The following is a 25619-nucleotide window of genomic DNA, read 5'->3' on the forward strand; positions in this document are numbered from 1 at the left end:
TGGGTGGTAAACAAGGACTCAGCCAGCCCGGAGATGGCTTAATTAACAGACAAACAATAAAATAACAGAATAAGGTCTGATTGTATATGTTCTGTGGGGTACAGAATGAAGAATTCAGTCTGAGTCGGGTAGGGTTAATCAGAGCAGAGTTCCTGGAAGAGGGCAATGAATGGGCCAGGATATACAGTATATTTGGAAAATGGCCACCATTTATGAATTTTCAAGGTGCCAGACCCTGTGTCACGTATGTTTACATGGATATTTTCATGTATTCAGAATAACCCTATGAAGCAGATGTTATCCCCAATTTATGGATAAGAAAATTTAGCCTGAGAGAGCCAATTAACTTTTCAAAAGTCAAACAGCCAATACACCAAAAGGATGCAAAACCAGGCTTCTGTAATCCCAAACTCTGAGCTCAAGTCACCAGGCCACATTGCCTAAAGCGGCTGAAGGCAAAGAATGACCTTCTTCTCAGAGGAACAAGTAACTCGGGGAGCCCAAACTCAAATTGTGGCTGTAAGTAAATGCCATGAGAAAAGTCAGCATCACCCCCTTCCCTTTGGCTGAGCACATCTCAGCCCCATGGTCCTTGGAGAGTGCTTTGTAAGAAAATAAAGACAAAGATCCAGACTGTCTTTATCCCTGACAAGGTGCTTCCGTTGTGATGGAGGTGAAGAAGAACCTAGAAAGAAATGGCACAGGGGTACAGAATGATATTTATGCCCCTATCATAAAGCCATGTGTGTTCTGTGGCAATGAACTGTGAATGCATCAGCCTTCCCACAAGCCTGTGGACTGCCACAGGGCAGAGCCCACCCCCCTGTTTGTCTGTATCCCCACAGATTGGCCTCATGCCTGGCACTTAGCAGAGCTCCGTATTTGTGGAATGAATGAATGAACAAATGAATGAATGAATGTATAAAAATGTAAAAAGCTACGACTGTTATATGCTGGTGTCCTGATCCATAAAATAGGACCAACTGGGGGCTTCCCTGGTGACACAGTGGTTGAGAATCTGCCTGCCGATGCAGGGGACACGGGATCGAGCCCTGGTCTGGGAAGATCCCACATGCCACGGAGCAACTGGGCCCGTGAGTCACAATTACTGAGCCTGCGCGTCTGGAGCCTGTGCTCCGCAACAAGAGAGGCCGCAATAGTGAGACGCCTGCGCACCGCGACGAAGAGTGGCCCCCGCTTGCCGCAACTAGAGAAAGCCCTCGCACAGAAACGAAGACCCAACACAGCCATAAATAAATAAATAAATAAATTTAAAAATTCACGACATATGTCAATATTTTAAAAAAAAATAGGACCAACTATAGTCCCTTCATCTAGGGATTACTGTGATCATTAAATGGGCAAATGGTGTAAAGGATTTAGTGTAAGATGTGTACAAGAGCACACACAATGTGATTGACGGTTCTGATATTAGCTATTAGCACTATTGTTATTTGTGTATCCTTTAAAAGCTGGTCCCTCAGGATACACACCTGTTAAGCCATTTATTGACCATTTTACTAACATCTTCAACAGGATTGGCAAGCAGAGTTACAAGTTTGTCTTCAGCAAGTATGCTTTCCTGCTCTGGATCCTGCCCACCTTTGCCACAGCTGTCTGTGCCTCCCCAGCCTCTATCCCAGGCCTTAACATGTCCTCATGGGTGGTGTGCCTACCTGTGCACATGCTCACCAGCATTTACCGTCCAGGGCGATTCACAAGGTTTCCAAGTGTTACCTCCCTCTCTCCACTTCCCCAAATTTATTCTCCAGTTTCCCATTTTTGTCAAGACCAGTTTAACCATGCCCTTTAGACTCAGTGACAGAAACAAGACCATCCCCCTGGGCAGAAACAACTCACCCCATCATGGGTACTAGGTGTTCACACGTCATATTTGCATTTCCACTGGGGCCTTCTGTCCAGTGTCTTATTCCAAAGGAGAATCTGGGACAGTGGGACAAAAACCTAATGGTGCAAGCCTTGTCACAAATCAGACCACGAGGTGGCGCCCTCATTGGCTCCCACCTAGAGCTAACCCACAGTTGAGAAGAGTCAGCATACTTTATGTATAGTTAGCACTTACCCGGATTATGGATAACCTTCTTTCCAAGTTAACCCCTCTTTGGTTTAACCCCACACCAGGAACTCTGGCCATCTCCCCCCAGCCACCACCCCTGCATTGCCAAGCAGAGAAGTTGGAGGCTCCCTGTAACGACAAGCCGAAGCTCAAATAATCAAGAAGGGCAAGTGCTACAGGGGGGAAACTCAAGGGCAATACAAAATAGGGATTCTTATGGCATCTATGCCACAACTGTGGGATCTGCAGCCACTTTCTGGGTCTCGGTGTCTCCATCTGCCAAGCGAGGAGGTTGGACTTCATGATTTGCTAAGATTTCTCCCATTCAGATGTTCTTCCTTCAACAAATGGATTCAAAGGTGATCCCAAAGACCAGGCCCTCAGGAAGCTCACAGTGTAACAGAGGAGATAAGACAGGAATACAAAAGTCACTGTACTGCAGGTGGAGTGGCTGGCTTAGGGACATGGTTTGAAGTTACGAAATGTTCTGTAAAGTATATTTGCATTTTTTAAAGCATTTACATACATATATACAACAGGAAAAAAATCTGAAAGTTTATGTACCAAAATGTGATGTCTCTGCATTATGGGTATGTGTGCTTTTAAAATATTTTTTCTTTCCTTTTTGCTTTTTAATAGTTTTTCATTTTTCCACAGAGGGTATGATTAATAGCATTAAAAACAAAAACAAAAAATCACGTTTCATAGTCAAACAGAATTGAGTTTAAATCCCAGCTATATTACAAACATGCTACGTGGCCTGGGGCAAGTCATCTAACCTCTCCAAGTCTCAACTGCCTTGCATTTAAAATGGAATTGTTTTTGACTTAATATTGCCATTAAATGCTTTGGGACCTCAAATTCACAGGGATGAGTTAATCATGTTTCCCAATTCATAGCACCTCATTGTCATCGATCTAAGCCAGGCCTCTCTCTTACTTTATTGATTTATTTCCTTTTATTCCCATCCCTTATTCCCCTTTCCCTCTGCCTCACCCTTAGGCACCCATTTTGTATTTGATATGTATAATATTTTTTAACTTGAAAATGTTTTTGAAAATGTGTGTGGTTGGTTGTATCTTATAACAAAAGATATTATGCTATAAATCTCATTGTTTCCTATTTTTTCACAAAGAACAATGTATTTAAGATCTTTCCATATTGCTTTTTGGACATGTCATCCAGGACTTCTAAGTACTGCATAATTGCTGTGCTATGCATGTACTCCACTCTACCTTTCCATAATTCCCAGTGAGGGGCACCCAGGTGTTTTCCAACTCTCTGTCACCATAAACACCACCCTGAGCATAGTTGTACATGGCCCCCGATGGACCTGTGTGAAAATTCTTTGAGAGCTCTACCCTGGAGCAGAATTGCTGGGTCAGGAGGTATCTATATTCCTAATGGGATCAGAAGGTCTTCACAGCCTCTGCCTCCACCAGCAGGAGACTTCCCATGTCTCCACACCCTTGTCTGTACTTGGCACTATCGAGTTTTCTAATTTTTGCCAACCTAACAGATGTTCTATCACTCTGTGGTTTTCACTTTATTTGACTGCCTAATAGTTTGAGCATCTTGGCATATGCTCATTAGACCTCGGGTTTCCTATTTTGTAAATTGCCTGTTCCTTTTCTTTGCCCACTATCTACTAGGAATGCTGTCTTTTTCTTGTTGACTTTCAGGAGTCCCTATATATTCTAAATATCAATCCCTTGACTGTCTTAGACATTGTAAATAATCTTCTCCCATTCTTGCCCCATAGTTTATCTTTTTGAAGTGTTAAGCTGTTTTTCTTCACCTCTCCATCAATAAGATCATCCTTTACGTTGTCTTCTTTTACCTTATAAAGGTTTACCTTTCACCTTTAGGTCTTTAATACATCTCATATTTGCCATGGAAATACTTCATGGCATTTTGTGAAGGATAAAATAATACAGGTAAAGCGCCAGTACAGTGCCTCAGACCCAAGAGCTGTACCATTGTGGGTGATTATTATTATCATTTGAGTAGAAAGTGGTAAGCACTGCCCTAGGAAATCTAGAGATAACGGGAGTTTGAATGCTGTTTTAGCTAGATCAGAAAAGATTTTATGGGCAAAGGTTAAGTGATGGAGATTGGCCTGAAAAAAGAATGTAGGAGTCATTTATTTTGAGATGTAAAGGGCAGTATTCCAGGTAGAGGAACTGGCCTGGGCAAAGGCCTGGAGGCAGGAATGCCACAGGTTGACAATGTTTGGGCCGATCACATCGAAGAGAGGGGTCTGACTACTCACCAACTGCTGTCTGTCTTTCTGCCCATACCCACCCCACCCCTTCCCCCTGCAGGCTCCCTGTTCTCCACCCTGAAGCCCCCCGACGCCGTGTTCAAGGTGGTGTTCTGGCTGGGCTACTTCAACAGCTGCCTCAACCCCATCATCTACCCGTGCTCCAGCAAGGAGTTCAAGCGCGCCTTCGTGCGCATCCTCGGGTGCCAGTGCCGCGGCGGCCGCCGCCGCCGCCGTCGCCGCCTCTTGGGCGGCTGCGCCTACACCTACCGGCCGTGGACGCGCGGCGGCTCGCTGGAGCGGTCGCAGTCGCGCAAGGACTCGCTGGATGACAGCGGCAGCTGCCTGAGCGGCAGCCAGCGGACCCTACCCTCGGCCTCGCCGAGCCCCGGCTACCTGGGCCGCGGCGCGCCGCCGCCCGTCGAGCTGTGCGCCTTCCCGGAGTGGAAGGCGCCTGGCGCCCTCCTGAGCCTGCCCGCGCCCGAGCCCCCGGGCCGCCGCGGCCGCCACGACTCGAGCCCGCTCTTCACCTTCAAGCTGCTGGCGGAGCACGAGAGCCCCGGGACCGACGGAGACGCCAGCCACGGGGGCCACGAGGCCGCAGCCAACGTGGCCAACGGGCAGCCCGGCTTCAAAAGCAACATGCCCCTGGCGCCCGGGCAGTTTTAGGGCCCCGCGCACCGCTTCCTTTCCCTGGGGAGCCAATCATCGTGGGGGGCGGGCGGGCGGAGGGGGGGAAGGGAGCGTCGGCGCCCGGTAGACACGGGCCCCACGGGGAAGCGGGGGGAGGGGGGCGGGGAGAGGGGCAGCTGCTTTTCTGGCAGGGGCATGGGTGCCAGGTACAGCGCGGAGAGCTGGGCCGAGCATGCTGAGAGCCTGGGAGACCCGACGCCAGCCGGGATTTCCGTCTCTCTCTGTGTGTGTATATATCTAAACGAGTTCTTCTGTACATGTATTTAACCGTGGGTGCACGTGTGTCTGTGCGGTGTACGTGTGGTCTGCGTGTGTGCGTGTGTGTGGCCGCCCGCGCGGGGGCAGAGCGAGTGGGTGCCCAGGAGGCACCCTGGGCATTGTTTGTCTCGTGACTTCGTACCTCGCAAGCCCCTCCTGTACTTCACTGAACGGTGGCACTCTGGCGGGGTTGGAAGCAAAGTCGGACATTAAAGGTCATTTCTTCTGTGCGGCTTTGAGTAGTTTGTGAACGGGGTGGCAGGCAGATCTTGAGTTGCCTTTTCGTTCACATTAAGGTGTGCCCCTGTCTCTCCCGCCGGCCCTGTGGGCAGTGATTGTGCCGGCCTCCCCTTGACCCCGTTTCTGCCTTTGCCATTCCTGCTCTTCAGGGCTAAACAAATCTGACCCTGTGGCCGAAAGTGACGCCCTGGACTTGTCCCATAAATCCTTCCTGCCTGCTTTTGACCGTTCCCATATCCAAATCTTCCTGCTGTGGGCAACATAGGGCAATGTCTGGCCTGGCCCTGATCCCCAGGACCCCGATCCTAGTTGGAGCTACCAGGCCAGCACCCTAGGTGGGCCTGTCACCTGTGAGGGGACTGGTCCCTTACCTCCTCCAGCATCTTCTGACCAAACACTGCATTATTTGCCTGTGCCCATGGAAAAAGAGAGCCAGACTGCAGAATTTTCTGGACAAGATAAGGATCCATATGTCAATGCAACACCTATGGGCACAGGAACCCTCCTAAGCTCGGCTAACTGGCCAGCCTGCCTGGGAAAGAAGCACTGAGGAAAGTCACGCAGAGAAGAGGAGCATACCTTGAAGAAGGTAACTTCCGTTCTAGTCTCAGCGCTGCTACCAATTTACTCTGTGACCTTGAGAAGGTCACATCTCTTCTGGATCTTGGTTTCCCATCTATGTAATGACAAGATTGATTCTAAGGGGCTTCCCTGGTGGCGCAGTGGTTGGGGGTCTGCCTGCCGATGCAGGAGACACGGGTTCGTGCCCCGGTCCGGGAAGATCCCACGTGCCGCGGAGCGGCTGGGCCCGTGAGCCGTGGCCGCTGAGCCTGCGCATCCGGAGCCTGTGCTCCGCAACGGGAGAGGCCACAGCAGTGAGAGGCCCGCGTACCGCAAAAGAAAAAAAGATTGATTCTAAGGTCTTTTCTGCCTCTAAAAGCCACCAGTTTGCTAAAAGAATACTGGATAGGGAACAAAAGAGGGAGCATTTTTCTTCCCTGAAATTAAAAAAAAGAACCTAAGAGGAAAGCCCCCACCCCAGTCCCTTTCTCTTCCTGCTTTGCTTTTTCTAAGTTGAGATTCATTAATTTTTCAAATGGTGAGAGCTTCTCCCAGTAATATTAGCACATCAGTCATTTATTCTATAGGCGATTGAAATAGAAAATCCCTTAATGGGGGAGGGGCAGTCATTCATTTAGCTGAAAAGTGTAGGGGTATCAGGCATGGCTGGATCCAGGGGCTTAAACAGTATTGTTAGCTTGCTCACTGGCTCTTATCATTCATCTAGCTCCCATCTTTTGCTCTGCTTATCTTTATATGTTACACTTGTTTCCTTTCTGCAAATAGCTTTCTCACACCATTCTTACAACTTGAGCCCCCTCCCCAAGGAGAAGTAAGATTTCCCAGCATATCTGCCAAAAAAAGAAAAATAAAGAAAAAATCCAGAGAAGCTAGATGTTCTGTATCACAGACCCCTTTGAGATTCTAATGAAAGCTATAGATATACCTTCCAGATAAAAAAATGCACATACAAAAAAATTACATTTTCATACAATTTCAAGTGACTCACCTCTGTTTAAGATCCTATGAACTAAGCATGATACCCCAGATTCACTAGTTATTTGAAAAAACAATGTTCAGAATTATCTAGGCCAATCCCCTCATCTTTACAGATGGAGAGACTGAGGTAAATAACTTGCCAAGTCACACTAACCTAGGACTAAGACCTGGATCTGCTACATCCCTGTGAAGTACATTTTCTCCTCCCTTGTGCTGCCATCTTGGGGTTGAGTATATCCTCCAACAGAAAGTAGGTTTCTTCTTGCTGCTGTAGAGAAAAGGGAGTCCTAGGGAAGGAAGAGCCTGCAACCAATTCCCAGAGAAGAAGGAACAGTTTGGGATAGTCCTCTGGAAACATTTGCTTAACAACACAAGTCTTTCAAACAAGTCTGACACAGAATCCTGATACAAGTGCAGTCTGCAGTGAAGTGAGGAAAAGAGGACAGAGCCTCGCCCCCTTGGCCTCCTCCTCCATATCTTCAGCCCCTTCCCCTCACCCGCCCCAAGCACCTGAGGGCTCCACGGCGTGAAGTTTGAAAATCCCTGGTGAATGAGACTTGGAGTCAGTAGGACCTGGCTTCAAGTCTTGGCTCTGGGTGACCTTGGGTAATTTACCTGCCTCTTCTCATCTGTTTCTCCATCTATCAAATGGACATGACCTTCACAGCCTAGCAGGAAGCACAAAGGATTCGATGAGATCACGGTGGCATAAATACTGAACTGCGAATCACTGGGCAAATGCAAGTTATAATTTGGACTTCAGATATCTGAAGCCACAGTCACCAAAGGTATTTCCTGAGGTGCTCAGTTACAATGACCTCACACATTACTGATGCTTGGAGGCCACCCAGGCAGCACAAAGAAGCAGTGGCAGCCTCCTACCTCTTTCCAGAAGGAAGGTTGGCCAAGCAGTGGCTCACATCCCTGTAGAGGGCTAGGTTCCATATGTGCCCCCAGCCAGGGCCTGCATTATGCTGACCTCTCCAGGCTGCCTCACTGTGGTCTATCTACCCCAAGGAAGGCCTCGAGTTCCTCAGGAGCCCTTGGAGTGAACATGTCCTCTCTGCTCTGACCTCACAACTGGCCACAAAGCAGCCTACTTTATCATCTCTAACTACCCAAATACTGCTGGGTCGTTTGTCACCCCTGAGGCATGCACAGGGATACATCTCTACACCAACCGAAGTAAAGAAGGAAGTGGCTTGGCAAGGGTAGTAGTTAATCCTGCAGCTCTGGGCTCAAATCCCACTCCTGCCATGGGTTCTAAACCTCAGTTTCCTTAACTGTAAAATAGGGATAATAATAGTACTTACTTCATAGGGGCATTAGGAGGATCAAATGAGATCATGAGGGTAAAAATGACACCATGCCAGTCACCTGGAGAACATCCAATAAGTGATAGCTATTTGCAGAGGTATTAGTTATTTAATTCATTACTTTGATATATGAAGTTTAAAAAATCTGAGTAAAAAGACAAAACAAATTTGGTACTATTCATCAGATATCAGGGTTTTAGGACTCAGGGTCCACCTTGAAGAAGAAAGACACACGTTTATGACAGAGTAAAAGAATTTTATGTCTTACAGCATGAAAAAACATATCACTCAAGGTGATGATCAGCCCAAACTAAAAAGAAAAGTGAAATTTAATCAGATAATGTTATAGAACATTCTAGAGTGACAAAGCCAGAATAGGTGTGTGAGAGAAGTCTGGATGTCTTAGGGATCCCATGAAGTCTGGATGTCTTAGGGATAGTGCATCCCGTGACGAAGTAGTGGGAGGAGGGGACACAGGGCTGCTCTGAGCATGTACCTGGGTTCAAGGCCCAGCTCCACTGTCTGAACCAGCTATTGAGGCCTGAGGCTGATTGCCCTGTGTGGAAATAGGGGATGTGGTTAGCACTGACCTCACAAGGTTGGGATGAGACAACATATGAAAGAGCTTGGCCCAGACTGGGCATTGTTTTTATTACCTGTGGGCTACCTTACATATCCTCCTTTCCCGCAGTTCTCAACTTTCTTAAACCAGAAGCTCCTTTAAGAATCTGGTGAAAACCAAAGAAAAGTAAGCATAACAGCCCAAATGTCACCTACAATTCATGCCCCCCAAATCTCCCAACAGACATATGGAACCCATAAACTTTTCAACAGATTTTACTCCCTTGATATACAGAAGTAGCCAAATCCAGAGAGAAATATACACACGAGACATGCTAGCCCTCAGGGAGCCCAGCCTGGATGAGAGGTGGGCAGGTCACCAGGGAATTTGAGTGTGTGACAGGAGTTGGGCGTCTACCACCACCCTCACTTGGTAAGACCCCAAGTGTCAGGCTCCATCTTCCATTTGGGGCATGGAGGTGATGGATAAGTGCCCTGGGATCTTGGGAGTGGGCTGCATGGGACCTAGGCAAAGTACTGAGCATCACTCCTCCAGATGAAGAACAGGCCTCCTCCTGCCTGCTGTCACCAAGAGGTCCTCACCAGATGCCAAAAAGTAGAACAGCAACCACTCCTCAGCTCAAATTAGGGGTTGACTTCCACCCAGCCCTGGAAACAGACATGGCAGCCTCTAGCTATACCACCTCCTCTCAGCAGATTCCTTCAGTACGGTCTTCACCTTACCCCCCAAGTCCATGGAATCTTTATTTAGTCCTGCTAAGGGTGAGAGTCAGGATACAAAGGCATGGCTGGATCAACTTAGAAGAAATTGCGTCCTTCCACAGCCTTCCCACATTACACCTGGACCTGCCTTCTGAAACTTAAGAACCAAGCATTGGCCATGTTTTTCTTTGGCTTCCCCTGGAAAACCTCTCCCTTAATCAATGGGACTAAGCTGGCTTTCCCTTAGTCAATGGGACTGGCTGGCTTGGCTACAGTCAGAGCCTCAGTGTATGAGTTAGTTCGCTGAAGTGTGGGTGTTGGGAGGTGGGGAGGGGACAGATGTTCAATCTGGTCCCATTCCTGCTCTAACCTCTCAGCCCTCTCCTTCCCCACTCTGCTCCAGCCACGCTGGCCTCTGCTGTTCCTCAAACTGGGGAGCCTGGCTCCCCACTCAGGGCCTTTGCACTTGCTGGCCCCTCTACCTAGCTCTCCTTCTCTCCACACGGCTTCCTCCCTCACCTCCTTTGCATCTTTGTTCAAGGGTCACCTCTCAGGGGTCATCTGATTCCTCTGACTGTCCTATTTAAAACTGACCTCCTCACTGCCCACATCATCTAGCCCCTCCTATAGCCCTTTCCCACTTTTATTTTCTCCATAGCACTTATTGCTGCCTAGCATGCTTTATATTTTATCTGTTTTTATGTTTTTTTGTCTGCCTCCCCATGCACACTAGAAATACAAGTTCCATGAGGGTGGGGATTTTTTTTCTGTTTTGTTCAGCATTGTATCCTCAGCATCTAAAGTAGTGCTTGCCACCTGGTTAAGTGTTCGAATATTTTTGAATGAACAAGTGTATGTTACCTCACCATGAGTGTGGGAGTGCTATCATAGTAGGAGAACAGAGTGCTAGGGGAGCTCATGGCAGGGGCTCCTACCTCTAACTTGATGATGCGAGCTGGGGCAGGGGGCAGTTCTGGTCAGGGAAGGCTTCCTGTAGGAAGTGGCATCTGAAGAATGTCAGCTGGGCCCTGCCTACCCAACACCCACTGTGGTTCCGTTGTTAGTGCTTTCATACACCACCTGGGTGGAGATGGGAGTCTAAAGGCCAGGTATCTGGTCATAGCCCAGCTCCTAAGTCTCCACCCTCTTTAGGCTTCTGTCTACCGTCTGACAGTCAGAAGCATTGAGCCAAAGACACCCCTAAGCTCTGCCGATCTATGATGCCGCTTTTGTTCTCTCCTTAATGCACAATCCCCATAGACAAGCTACTTTTTGGAGACAACGTCATAGTGATTAGTAAGATAAACAGCATTGGCCCTTGCTGATGGCCTCATTCAGGAAAGCAGCATCTATATAAGAAGCTTCCAGAACTGCTCGGAAGCAGAGGAAAGTGCTAAAACCTGGTGACTGCCCTCACATATAGTGCCACCTGCTTCTGCTGAAAGCATGTTTGTGTCTCCGCCAAACCCCACCTGAAATCCGGCAACCACTTACACCTGTATGTCACGCCCCCGTTTGTTCTTTCATTTAGTCTACAAATGATTGTTGATCTGGGAGCCAAAGAAACAAAGGCAAATAAAACGCAGCCTTTGCACTCATGAACATTTCAGTCTGGAAGAGGAGATTGGACATTCCCTCCAAACAAGAATTCTGAAGGGACACAGACATCGTCAGTGCCATTGGAGGCATGTAAGTAAAGGGCTTTGGGAATTCAAGGGAGAAAGGGTGCAGGCTGAAGCCCTAACCTTCCATGTGATGGTGTTAGGAGGTGGGGCCTTTGGGAGGTAATTAGTTTAGCTGAGGTCATGAGGGTAGGGCCTCCATGATGGGATCAGTACCCTTATAAGAAGAGGGAGAGGGCTTCCCTGGTGGCACAGTGGTTGAGAGTCCGCCTGCCGATGCAGGGGACATGGGTTCATGCCCCGGTCCAGGAGGATCCCACGTGCCACAGAGGGGCTGGGCCTGTAAGCCATGGCCGCTGAGCCTGCGCGTCTGGAGGCTGTGCTCCGCAACGGGAGAGGCCACAGCGGTGAGAGGCCTGCATACCAAAAAAAATAAAAGAAGACGGAGAGACACCAGCGCTTCCTCTCTCCACCATGGGAGGACACGGTGAGAAGGCAGCCACTTGCAAGTCAGGAACAGGGTCCTCACCAAGGACAGGGTCTGCTGGCACCTTGATCTTGGACTTCTAGCCCCCAGAACTGTGAGAAAGAAATGTCTGCCACCCAGTCTGTGGAGTTTGTTTGGCAGCTCAAGCTGACGAATACAGGACGCTCTAAGAGGTCAGAGATGAGAACCTGGGCGAGGAGGGGTCTAAAAGAGGTGAGAGATGTGAGAGGTGACACGGTGAGTGTGTAAAGGTCTGGCCCAAGCAGTTGCATGTCCAAAGTGATGCCAGAGCACAGTTTTCCTACGACAGGCTGAGCAGGTACGGGAATCCCCACCTGACAGACCAGGAAGCCGAACCGCTAGAAGTTCCTTTCCCAGGTCACATGGCTGATGAAGGGGAGAGTCAGAACAAGACTCCACACTGCCTGGCCCCAACCTAGAATTTGTTCTCTCCTACTGGATCTGTCTGTGAGATAGATGTGTGTCAAGCCTAGATTCCAATCAAAACATAGCTTGGAAAGTGGCGGTACACCCTGGTCCTTAGGGCTGAGTTCAAACCCTGGCTCTGCTCTTCATCAGCTGTGTGGTCCCAGTGAAGTGATTTAACCTCCTTGAGCCTCAGTTCCTACACTAGAAAGACTGCCATGATAGAATCTTCTTCACACAGTTGCTATGAGGAATAAATGAGCCAATGCTTGGAACTGAGAAGTGTTGGGCATATAGGAAATGCTCAACTAGTAATAGCGGTTACGTCAGTATCCTTGCTGTGAGGAAACAGGGAAAAACCTAGGGTCTCAGCATTGGCCAACAGGAAAGTTAAAAGCTTTTGTCTGAACCAGGGTTAACAGGAGTTAGAGGGTTCTCTTCTAAAGCTACATTATGTCCACACTCCAACTCTTCTGAGAGAAGTCCTATCTGGGGAGAGCTGAGAATAAAAGAAAACCGGGAGAAAATGAATAGTGCGTTCAGATCATCCGAGTAGGGGCAGATGCTACCAGGGCCTGGTGAGCAAATCTCAGTGGCAGAACTAGATTCAGGAGCTGGACTCACAAGGAGTCTTCTAGTCTAGGGGCTCTCACGCTCTTTGCAACCCACAGGATGGAACACTGCACATTGCAACTCAGTACATGTAGATATAGATACACAGATATCAAGGTTTCTCAGTCTCCTCACTGTTGAAATTTTGAGTTGGATAATTCATCGCTAGGGAGTGGGGAGGGGGCTGTCTTGAGAATTGTAGGATATCTAGCGGCATCCCTGGCCTCTACCCACTTGATGTCAGTAGCATTTCCTGCCCCCTTCAGTTGTGACAATTAAAATTGTCTCCAGACATCTCCAAATGTCTCCTGGGAGACAAAATTGCCCACAGTTGAAAACCACTAATGCACACAGATATAAGGAACAAAAGTTTCATAAAATTTATCCTTACAAAATGTACTCTGATATTTCTCGTTTTGTATTATTAGATGTCACTTGTTTAAAAGTGCCAATTGTGGCTCACTAACTTAATTTCACAGTGCAAGAACCGTAGTTTGAGGAACACTGTTCCAGGCGAGGCTTTCTGCTTATCCCTGGCCTTCAGAAACTCAGTTGTAACTGTTTTCCAATGTCACCTGTCCTTCCCGGAGGGGAACCCGTATTGAGAATTGGGAAGATGTTTGGGTTGGGAAAGTTACATATCATCTTAGGATCTCTGTCCCACCCTCTGTAAAATGGAGATCAAATGCCTACCTCAAAGGCTTGGGTGGACAGTAATGAGATAATCCCTAGAATAAGCACTATCTCTGAGCAATTGCTATGTGCCGGGCACTGTGCTAGGGGGTTTACACACACATTTTCTCATTTAATTCTCATAGCATTTCTATGAACAAGGGACTATGTTTACCATTACTTGATAGATGAGGAAACTGAAGCCTGGAGAAGCTAAGGATGCAGACTTTGGAAGATGTGGTGGTTTTAAAATATTTCTGCAGGTTCTTCTTATTAAGAGGTGAAGTCTAATTATTCACTCCTTGAATAGAATGCAGCAGAAGTGACCCCGTGGGACTTCCAAAGTCATGTAACATAATTCAATCCTCATGTCTTTCTCTCTTGGGATGCTTGCCCTTGGAACCCACCTGTCATTTTATGAGGAAGCCCAGCCACATGAAGAGGCCACAGTAGATGTACCTGCCAGCTGAGGTCCGGCCAACAGCCAGCCTCAACCACCAGACATGTAAGTGACCCTTGAGTGAGAACCACCCAGCTGAGCTCAATTAACACCCAGCATCATGATAGATAATAATGAAGGACTATTGCTGTTTTGCACCACCAATTTTGCTTTGCGGCAACAGATAACTTGTAAATAAGGGAAGACCTAAGATTTCTACTTAGACAGTATGACCCTGGAACCCACACTTATAACCATTACCCCTAGGGCCAGGAAGGGTTTGTACTTTGTGGTTTGATTTTTTTTCCCCCCAGCTTTATAGATGTATAATTGACAAGTTAAAATTGTATATATTTAAGGTGTACAACATGATGTTTTGATATAAGCATACACTGTGACATGCTTACCACAATCAAGCTAATTAACATATCTATCGCCTCACATGTTACCTTTTTGTGTGTGTGGCAAGAACACTCTCTTAGCAAATTTCAAGTATACAATACAGTATTATTAACTATAGTCACCATGGTGTACATCAGATCTCCAGAACTTATTCATCCCGCATAACTGAAACTTTGTATCCTTTGACCAACATCTCCCCATTTCCCACACCTCCCAGCCCCTGGCAACTACCATTCTACTCTTTGGTTTTGTAAGTTCAATGTTTTTAGATTCCATATGTAAGTGAGATCATACAGTATTTGTCTTTTGTGTCTGGCTTATGTCACTTAGCATAATGTCCTCCAGGTTCATCCATACGGTTGCAAACGGATTTCCTTCTCTTTCAAGGCTGAATAATAGTCCTGGGTGTGTGTATAAATTGTTTTCTCATTGTTCTGGAAGGCAGAAGTCAGATCAAGATGTCAGCAGGGTTGATTTCTTCTGCGGCCTCTCCCCTCGGCTTGTAGATGGCTGTCTTCTCCCTGTGTCCTCACACAGTCTTTCCTCTGTTCCTGTCTGTGTCCAAATGTCCTCTTCTTCTGAGGACACCAGTCATATTGGATTAGGGTCCACTCTAATGACCTCATTTTATATTGCTGACCTCTTTAATGACCCTATCTCCATATACAGTCACATTCTGAAGTAGTGGGGGTTAGGACTTCAATATATGAACTTGGCGAAGGGGGCGGGCAGCAGCGGGGAGTACACAATTCAGTTCTTAACAGGTATCCCAAGAGCCCTGGGACTAAAGCCAAAATGTTAGAACACATCAGTGAGGTAGACATTATTACTGTCTCATTTTTAGGCTTAGAGTAGTTTAAGTAACTAGTCCAAGATTAGGTGGTTTCCAGGTAGCAAAGCCAGAATTTGAATTGAGCAGCCCCTCTGACTTTGCTCTACACGCCCCTTACCTGGAACAACCTTCTTTGTATGTTGAAGGAAGCACCTCTCACCTTCCTGCTTCTCCAAGCTCCCTACTCCTTCCCTCTGACTCTGTCTGCCCGTCTCTGGTCTTGAGCTTTTAGAAAACAAAAGCCGGGAAACCTTGCAAGCTTCTCCTGCTTCCGCCATCCATGCCTCACTGGAAGGAATGAAGCACAAACCTACTGTCTGCTTGAATGAAGGGAAAGGGCAGAAAGGCGTGGGGCAGAAACATGAGTGAAAATCACAAATATCACCCAGTCACTCACGACCCAAATGTCCAATCAATCCCCATCCAAAGGGTGAATCCAGCCACTTAGATGCTCTGCATGTGTGATACACGTCAGGATGAAGCTCGCTGACTCCACACCTGGCTGAGGAATCCAGTCCACACAGCTAATCTAGCTCAAGACCATTCCTTATGAGCGTCCGCAAAGCAGGGATTGATGAGGAAGCACCTGCTGCAGCATCAGGGTTGAAGCAGCCTCCTTCCATCCCTCCCTAGCTGACCCCAGGACAAGCCAGCAGGTTTCACAGGAAGGGGCTCCCAGGGCAGAGACTGGTGGCTGTCCTGACACAGCAGAGTCAGCAGGGCTTCCCCTTCCCAACCGGAACACTCTGCTGCCCCAGAGAGCCCGAGAGGCTGGCCAGCCCCTGGCTGTGATGCACCCAAGGAAACACCTGAGCAAGATTCTCCCCCTCACCTGCCCCCCACTTGAAATCACCTACACAGAGATGTCAGAAGGCACTGGATCTTCCCCACTGCAAGGTTCAAGCCCCAGCTATTCCAGCACAGCTGTCCTTGAGCATTGTCCCTAAGGTCTCTGAGGGACCGGTGTTCTTTCAACCATTTGCCACATATTGCTGAGGCCTCCTCCAAGCCAGGCATGCTTAGGATACAGTGGTGAGTAGACAGAGCCAGCCAGCCTCTCTGCCTCGGCGAGGGGGATGTGGCAGGAGTGCCAGCCGAATGGAAACTGGAATTCACAGTCCAACTGTGCCTCCTGCGCCGGTGGCCCAGGGGCCCTCCCCAGCATCTGCTGGGCATGAATTGACATGCAGGAAATCAAAGGAGTCTACAAGGGCAGTTTTGTAGGTGGGCATCAGGGAACAGAGAGACAATGCTCTCTTTTTCCCAGCATCACTGGTCTCTACCGCTCTCCCTCTGCCGACCTACTTTATTTCCCTTGACAGAACCCCCCTTCGTGTTTACACTCCATGTCTTCACTTGCTCTCCCCCATTTCCTCTCCCATCCTTTGTAAACAGGCTTTCATCCCCACCACTTCCTGGGAACCATGCCTGTCATGAAGGGCCTCGATGCTGCCAAAGCCAAGCCTTTTCTCAGTCCTCATCTTCCCGCACCTCTCAGCAGCATTTAGCACAACTGATCAGGCTCCTCTGTACTTTTAAGCACTTCTTTTGCACAGTTTCCAAGCTCGCTGACTACTCCTTCTCAGCAGAGAGCCTTCTCATCTTCCCATCTTCTCGGTGTTGAAGGTCCCCACTGCTCCATCCTTGGATCTTCCTCTTCCCTCCCTGGTGACTTTATCCACTCCCGTGGCGTTAAAGTCTATCCACACCGTGATGACTCCCAAATCATGTCACCAGCCCAGGCCTTTCATAGGCAGCTCAAGCTTCCCATGCTCCCAGCTGGCCTCTTGGTTCCTCCCGAATCCCAGTAACTGTATCACCATTCACCTGATTACACAAATCAAATATCCCCGAGTCTCTTTGACTTCCCTGTGGATCTCAAACCCCACATCAACCATCAATAGGCTTGATGGCCTCTTTTGCAAAATGTATCTGGAATCCATCCACTTCTCACCACCGCCACCATCACCTTCTCCAGCAGTTGCCTCCCAACTCAACTCCCTGCTTCCCCCTTAGAAAACTGTCCATCTGTACCACCCTCCCCAGCGGCAAGAATGGCCCGTTGGAAAAGTAAATGAGACCATGCCCCTGCTCAAACACTCCAATGAGTTCCCACTACAAGAAATCCACATTGCATGCAATGCTCTGCTCCCCCATTTCTTCTCCCACCTCCTCTGCTATACTCTCCCCTCCCTCTGCTCCAGAAACACACTGGCCCCCTTGATGAACACACCAGGGATACGCCTTTCTTAGGATCTCTGCCGTTGCTGTTCCCTCTGCCTGTGCTACTCCAGACATTTACAGTTTTCACCCCTTTGGGACTCAGTTCAGGTGTCACCACCTCAACGAGGCCTTTGCTGATCACTGGTTGTAAAATAGATCACCCATCGCTGTAGCTCCTTACCTGGCTTTCCTTATTTTATAGCACTTATCAAGAGCTGGCCTGTTTGTTTACTTATTTATTTATGGGCTGTCTCCTCCACTAGAAGCTGAACTCTACCTGGGCAAGAGCTTGATCCCTTGTATTTACTTCCGGATCCCCAGATCAGAGAATAGCAACTGGCATATAGCAGGCACTCAGTAAATAGTTGTTAAATGAATGAATGATGTTTTGGTATCTGGTCCCTGGCCAGCCCTCAGGGAGTGTTGTGCCAGTGACGCCTTTTCCCAGCTGTGACACTGATGATGAGCGCCTCTTTCCAACTTTGCTTAAAATCTGCAGTGATGGGAATATTTATACCACAGGAATCGGTAAACGTGACAAATCAGGGCTTTGATTTTTCTTTTTTGGAAAGCAGTTTACCAGTACACCACTTTTAATCTCTGAAGAAGCTCTTTGCTCAAAGATCTTTGGGACACTGGGAGCCCAAGCAGCACTACCTCTGGGCCCTGATGACAAAATCTGATCCTGAGTTAGAAATGGAAGTATTCTGTTTGGAGCAAAGCTTGGTTTGGGTGCTGTGAGACCTAAAGGGAAGACACCTCCATCTGGCCTTGAGGGTTTGCAGCTTTGGGCGGGTGGGGACTTAACCCCACAGGAGAGGGTGAGCTCTGGAAGCACCAGGTGAAGGAGCCGCACTGGTCACACTTGCGGCTACTCTTTCATGCAACTTGCGGAAAGCAGTTATTACTGAGGTGGGGGGAGAAAAGGAACTCACAGGGGCTCCAGAAATATTGGGGGAGACTCAGAGGGCCTGAGGCTTGATAGATGGGGGTTTACTAGGCAGAAATATTGTATACTTATTTGTATGACCAAATTTGCACCCTCTGACCGGTGGGACTAGAGCTAGCCCAGTTTGGAAGGACATGGGCACTCAGAGGCTGGTTCTTGTATCTGAGCTGCCAGCTTTTAGTACACAGAGCTGGGGCTGTGGTTCTCTGACTCAGAGAGTAGAAGAGCTACTCAAGGGCTTATTAGAAACACAGACTCAGCACTACCACCTCTGGCCTCCTCCATCTGATTTAGTAAAGCTCCGCAAACTGCATTTTTAGCAAATGATCTAGGTGGTCTGTAGACAACATGTTAAGAAGCACTGTACTTTAACCTGCACCCCGTCAGGAAAAGGATCAGAGTTTACTCCCCTCCAGATCCCCTAGAGGGTCCACTGTCTTCGGGGACCCACTTGGGTAAACACTGAGTTGGAAGAGCCATTCCTCTCTCCCCTAGTCACTGACTTTTGTCTGCCACCTGCCTTAAGCCCAGGTGGCTTCAGAGAAAGGGAACCTCTCATCTGACCCTTCTGCCCCAGATTGTTGACCTCCCCACCCCTGCCTCCAGCGAGGAAGAAGCTAGGCCAGGGGGTAAAAGGGCGATGCTGTAACAAGCTCGGAGACACGGTTTCCAGAAACCAAACAGCAGCTGTTTTCATGCCTTTCCAGTCACACCAGGAAGTTTCAATTTCCTCCTCTTGCAGGCTCATAAACATTTGGCGTTCGGTTTCTGTGTTTTCTGCAACTGCCGGAAGCTACCTTCGCCATTCCGGGCGGGGGCGCAGTGCACGCCCAGGTGCGGAGGGCTGTCCTGCGGGCGCCCGTAGCGGGCGCCGCCGCCGCGTCTCCGTCTGCGCGCAGCAGAAATGAAGCCTTCCGGGGCCTCTCCTTGCCACCCAGAGCCGGCCTGCCTTCCTCTGTACGTGCAGAGACGGGGAAACAGTTCTTTAGACCGCTCCGCTGCCCCTTCCCCTGAGCTGGTGCTGGGAGTGGGGCAAGCTCGGCGCTGAGGAGGACCCGGGCGCCACCTGCCGTCCAACGCGCCTAAGCGACGGGAGTGTGAACGCACCAAGTTGCTTTGCAATTCCCTGGCCTCCCCAGGATTCAAGTCAAAGAGACGGAAGTGCACCAACCACCAAGGGAGTGGATTTACTGAACTTCTTCCCTGTACCCGACAGGTAGGTGTACATCTGAGTCCCTTTCTGGAGAGCTTTGGGACTAGTGAGGAAGGTCAGATTCAGACTGCATTTTTCTCCCTGGGCTTTACAGAGGCGTGCCAGGGACTTCACAAAACTATGGGATAAATGTGGGGCATCTCCTGGAGCGCCAGTTTTATGGGGTGAGACAAGAATTAAAACACTTTTAATATAAAACTAGAATTTTAAGATAAACAAGGGACTTAAAAGAAATTTTCCTCTCCCTATAGCCACTTGCAATTGACCTCCCCAGACATTCTGGGTTCTGCATTCACTCTCTCCTGCTGTTAGGGATTTTTTAGTGGGAAAAGCTGAGAAGCTCTAGATAAAGAAACAGGAGCTGTTGAAGAAGCAGTGGAAAGTGCAGTTAGGTAAGCCTTGACTACATGGAGGCCTCCAGGGAGAAGGTGAGGCAGGGGCATCCAGGAAGACTGCTGAGGAGGGGGAGCTGCAGCCCACCTGGAAGGATTTGGGAAGGCAAAGTGGAGGGGAAGGGAGGGGAGAGGAAGGGAGGGTATTCCTAGAGGGAGAGACAACAGAAACACAACCTAGCTGGTCCCCACTGTCAGTGGAAAAAGTGGGCGGCGTGGCTGTGGTGTTTTGGAGGCCTCTGAAAGCACAGCAGGAAATATTCTTTAAATTGATAATCTGTTGAGAGTGTGAAGACAAAGGCAACCTCATACAGTGCTAAGGGGTGATCTTAGTGCAGACATTTTGGAGGACAGCTTGGCAATATCTGAAATATTTCAAGTAAACATTCCTTCAGCAGAGCATTTGTAGGCCTCTGACCCACAGGGAGACTCTTACAAGCCCCCAGGGATGTACAAGGATGTTTACTGCAGCTTTGTCTGTAGAAGGGAAAAATGGAAATGATGCAACTGTCCATCCAGAGAAAAACGCTTAGATAGATTATGCACATCCCTGCTGTGAAATGCAATGTGGTGGTTAGCAAGAATGAGGTCCCTGGCTGTATACTGACATAGAAAACCTCTAAAATGAGGTGGACACTATGGAAAAGGCAGATTACATGACCATATATATAGTTTCATTCCATTTACATACATTTTAAAGCTGTATGTTTGAATGTATGATTCTCAGCCGGAAATGGGAATGAGAGTATGTACTAGGGAAAAAAAGAGGAACAGAGAAGGTCTTCTCTTTTTATTTCATATATTCCCTATCTTGGCTTTTTTGTATATAGAAAATATATATATATATTCCTAAAGTACTCTAAGGTTTTTTTTTTAATTGTGGTCAAATACACATAACATAAAATTTACCGTCTTACCTATTTTTAAGTGTACAGTTCAGTGGTGTTAAATATATTTACATTTCACACTGTTGTGCACCAATCTCCAGAACTTTTTCATCTTGCAAAACTGAAACTTGGTCAACAACAGTTCATCCACCCTCCACCTCCCTGCCCCTGCCCCTGGCAACCACCATTCTACTTTCTGTTTCCATGAGTTTGACTAGTCTAGATACCTCATGTACAGTATTTGTCTTTTTGTGATTGGCTCATTTCACCTGCCATAATGTTCATTTTGTAGCATATGTCAGAGTTTCCTTTTTTTAAGGCTGAATAATACTCCTTTGTATGTATATACCACAATTTGTTTATCCATTCATTCATCGATGAACATGTGGGTTGCTTCCATCTTTTGGCTTTTGTGAATAATGCTGCTATGGACATGGGTGTATAAGTACCTCTTCAAGACCCAGCTTTCAATTCTTTTACATATATATATCCATAAATGGAATTGCTGAATCATCTGGTAATTCTAATTTCTTGAAGAACTGCCATACTGTTTTCCATAGCAACAGCACCATTTTACATTCCCACTAACAGTGCCCAAGGGTTCCAATTTCTCCACATCTTCACCAACAGTTGTTATTTTCTGGTTTTTCTTTCTTTTTTAAATAGTAACCATCTGAATGGGTATGAGGTGATATCTCATTGTGGTTTTGATTTGCATTTTCCTAATGGTTAGTGATGCTGAGGATCTTTTCACATGCTTGTTATCCATTTGTATATCTTCTTTGGAGAAATATCTATTCAAGTCCTTTGCCCATTTTTAAATTAAATTATTTTTTATTGTTGAGTTTCAAGTAACTTTTTTTTAATATAAATTTATTTATTTTTTAATTTACTTATTTTTGGCTGCGTTGGGTTTTTGTTGCTGTGCACGGGCTTTCTCTCTAGTTGCGGTAAGCGAGGGCTACTCTTCGTTGCGGTGCACGGGCTTCTCATGCGGTGGCTTCTCTTGTTGCAGAGCATGGGCTCTAGGAGCGCGGGCTTCAGTAGTTGCAGCACATGGGCTCAGTAGTTGGGTCTCACAGGCTCTAGAGCACAGGCTCGGTAGTTGTGGCACACAGGCTTAGTTGCTTTGTGGCATGTGGGATCTTCCCAGACCAGGGCTCGAACCCGTGTCCCCTGCATTGGCAGGCAGATTCTTAACCACTGCGCCACCAGGGAAGCCCCTCAAGTAAGTTTTTAAGTCAGTTTTATTGGGGTATAATTTATATAAAATAAAACTCACTCTTGGGGGAGATAAACTAGGAGTTTGGGATTAACATATACACACTACTATGTATAAAATAGATAACAAGGACCTACTGTATAGCACAGGGAACTATGTTCAATGCATTGTAATAACCTATAATGGAACAGAGTCTGGAAAGGAATATATATATATATATATATATATGTGTGTGTGTATATATGTGTGTGTGTGTATATATATATATATATATATATATGAGTCACTTTGCTGTACACCTGAAGCTAACACAACATTGTAAATTAACTATACTTCAATTTTTTTTAAATGGTTTAAAAAAATTTTTTAACTCTTTTTTTAAGAGTATGGTCTGATAAATTTTGACAAACGTATGCATTCGTGTAACCAATATTAAAATCAAGATGTAGAAGATTTTCAACACTCCCCAAATTTCTCTCATGCGCCTATGCAGTCAATCTCTTCCCACTTTCAGTCCTAGAAACCACTGATCTTCCCTACAGTTTTCCCCAGTGTCATACAGATGAAATCCTCCCTGGAGGAACTAAATATGGGAAACCTGAGTCTTAGTCGCCTCATCACACCCCGTGTCTCTCTTCTTTTTTTGAATTTTATTTAATTTTTTATACAGCATGTTGTTATTAGTTATCTATTTTATACATATTAGTGTATATATGTCAGTCCCAATCTCCCAATACATCACACCGCCACAACCCTACGCTGCTTCCCCTCCTTGGTGTCCAGACCCTGTGTCTCTCAGAGTGGGATCTTGTGAGCTGTTTGGAGGTCTTTCTAGCATCTGAAACACAAAACTTTTTCATATGTATATAACCTTCTGTATCTGGCTTTGTCCACTTAGCATTATGCTTTTCATTCATGATTTGCATGTATCAGTAATTCATTTCTTTTTTATTGATGAGTGGCATTCCATTGTATGGATAAACCACAATTTGTTTATTAATTCCCCAGTTTATGGACATTGGGTTGTTTCCAGTTTGGGGGTATTATTAATAAAACTACTGTAAACATTTGCCTACAAGTCTTTGTGTGTGAATGTATGTCTGTTTTCCTTTCTTTTGGGTAGATACCTAGCAGTGAGATTGCTGAGTTGTATGGTAACTTTATCAAAACTGCCAAACTGTTTTCCGAAATTGCTGTACCATTTGCATTCCTGCCAAGAATGTGTGAGATTTCTAGAAGCTCCACATCCTCACCAACATCTGGTATTGTTAGTCCTTTCAAATTTAGTCATTCTAGTAGGTATATAGTTTCCCTTGTGGCTTTAATTTGCATTTCCCTAATGACTAATGATATTGAACATCTTTTTTGTGTTATTTGCCCACTGTACATCTTCTTTGGTCATGTGTCCAAATCTTTTGCTCATTCTTATTGTTTTTTTAAATCTTCTTATTCATTTTTAAGAGCTCTTTATATATCTTAGGCCCAATTCTTTTAATATATACGTGCTTTGCAAATATTTTCTCCCAGTTTGTCTTGTCTTTTCATTTCCTTAACAGCATTCATGCTTTTTATTGTCCTATAAGTAAATTTTGAATTTAAGAATCAAGCAAACCCGGCAGACAGCTCCGCATGGTTGATGAGGCTTTTGGGGAGGAAAAGTTGGTCTTTGAGCAAAGGAATGCAGAGAAAGGAAAAATTTGTCCTTCTTCATTGGGAGGACTGAATGGAAAAGAGAAAAGACAATTGCTCCAGGTTCAAGCAATGTCCAAAGCTTCATTGGCTGACTCTGCTCTGCAAGCAGAGTGAAGGTGGAGCTCCCCGACAGGATGAAATAATGACATGAATAAATGTGTAACTGCAGACAGGGGTGTTAAAAAGGCAAGATGCACAGTGCTCTGGCAGCTGAGGACCAGCCCCCTGGCCTGGTGGGGGGTGGCTTTCCTGAGGAAATGAAGCCTGAGCTAAGCTTTGAAAGGGTGGGAAAGGGAGCATTCCAGGCAGAGGGAACAGCCCATGCTCTGGCAAGAGGATGCTTTCTGAAAGGCCGGGGTTCATGGTGCTGATTGAAAGGCAGACAGGGACCAGACCATGCAGGGTCTGGAGGACTTTAGGTGGGTTTTTTTGTCTTCATCCTAAGAGATTGGGATCAAAAAAGTGGGTGATGTGATCAGATGTGCATTTTGGAAAGATTAATTTGGCTGTTGAGTGGAGAATTAATTAGAGAAGAAATGGAGAATTAGTGTTCCATCAAAGTTAGTTAGTTAGTCAGTCCATCTCTCTAAAATGGCCAAAATTAAAACAACAACAACAACAACAAAAAACCCAGAAAGTAACATGTGATGACAATGATATGGAGAAACTGGAACCATTGTACATTGCTGGTGGGAATGTAAAATGGTACAGCCCCTATGGAAAACAGATTGGCAGTTACTCAGTAACTTAAACATAGAATGACCATTTGACCTGACAATTCCACTCCTAGGTATATACCCAAAAGAATTGAAAACAGGGACTCAAACAAAAACTTGTACATGAATGTTCATAGCAGCACTATTCACAATAGGCAAAAGGTGGAAGTAACCCAAATGTATATCAGCTGATGAATGGATAAACAAAATGTGGTATATCCATACAATGGAATATTATTCAGCCATAAAAAGGAATGAAAAGTACTAATACATGCTGCAACATGGATGAACCTTAAAAACATCATGCTAAGTGAAAGAAGCCAGATACAAAAGGCCAGATGTATGCTTCCATTTATATAAAATATCTAGAGTCAGCAAATCCATAGAGACAGAAATCAGATTAGTGGTTGCCAGGGCTAGGAGAGGAGGAAATGGGGAATGACTGATAATGGGTACAGGGAGGCCTTTGGGGTGATGAAAGTGTTCTGGAACTAGATAGTGGTGATGGTTGCACAAAATTGTGAATATACTAAATGTCACTAATAGTAAATTTCATGTTATGTGTATTTTACTATAATAAAAAATTTTAGTTTGTCCTCATATCCCCTCATCTATGCAAGAAGGAAGTTGATTTCATTACATGCTTCTGGTCCTAACTTTTTAAGATGCCATAACTGCTCAGCTAGTGTACGTTGCTCTCTGACCACCCACAGGATGACTTAAGTAAAACACTGAATAGGCAATAATATTAGACCATAAAATGAGAAAGTACTCTTTTCAGTGTCTTTTAGTCCTTCCCATTACGTCAAATTGAAAGTCTGACTTTGATACTAGTAAAGCCCTAACACCCCTCTAACACTTTCTCTCAACCTCTGTCTCTCTCTCTTCCTCCCCCCTCTCTTGTTTAAGTACAGAGAAAGCACACCTCAGGCGCAGCCCTTTAGATAGGCAGCCTCAGAGCTCAATTTTAATCATATTGTTTTGTTTTCATTGTATTTACTTTTGTTGAAAACTTCTCTTTGGAGCAAGTGGCACTAGTATTTCAACTGTGCAGATTACCTAAAATTTTTCTTTTAAAATAGATTTTAGGGCTTCCCTGGTGGTGCAGTGGTTGAGAGTCCGCCTGCCGATGCAGGGGACAT

General features: G+C 46.4%; 2 protein-coding genes across 3 annotated transcripts in view; both read left to right on the top strand.

Annotated features, from left to right (window-relative positions):
• ADRA1B (adrenoceptor alpha 1B) overlaps positions 1–5450 on the top strand; it is a 60374-nt gene extending 54924 nt beyond the window's left edge. Inside the window, exon 2 of the mRNA XM_082650911.1 lies at positions 4402–5450. Within this exon, the coding sequence (XP_082507037.1) occupies positions 4402–5009 (608 nt within the window). The 3' untranslated portion in view covers positions 5010–5450. The remainder of the gene's footprint in view (positions 1–4401) is intronic.
• Positions 5451–19267: 13817 nt separating this feature from the next.
• The window catches only part of TTC1 (tetratricopeptide repeat domain 1), a 73468-nt gene continuing 67116 nt past the window's right edge, over positions 19268–25619 (top strand). For both annotated transcript variants that reach the window (XM_082650545.1, XM_082650546.1), the window contains exon 1: positions 19268–19571. The gene's annotated coding sequence lies outside the window, so the exon portion shown is untranslated. The remainder of the gene's footprint in view (positions 19572–25619) is intronic.

This window comes from Grampus griseus (assembly GCF_964374135.1).
Source record: "Grampus griseus genome assembly, chromosome: 3".
In the NCBI taxonomy this organism is placed as follows: domain Eukaryota; kingdom Metazoa; phylum Chordata; class Mammalia; order Artiodactyla; family Delphinidae; genus Grampus; species Grampus griseus.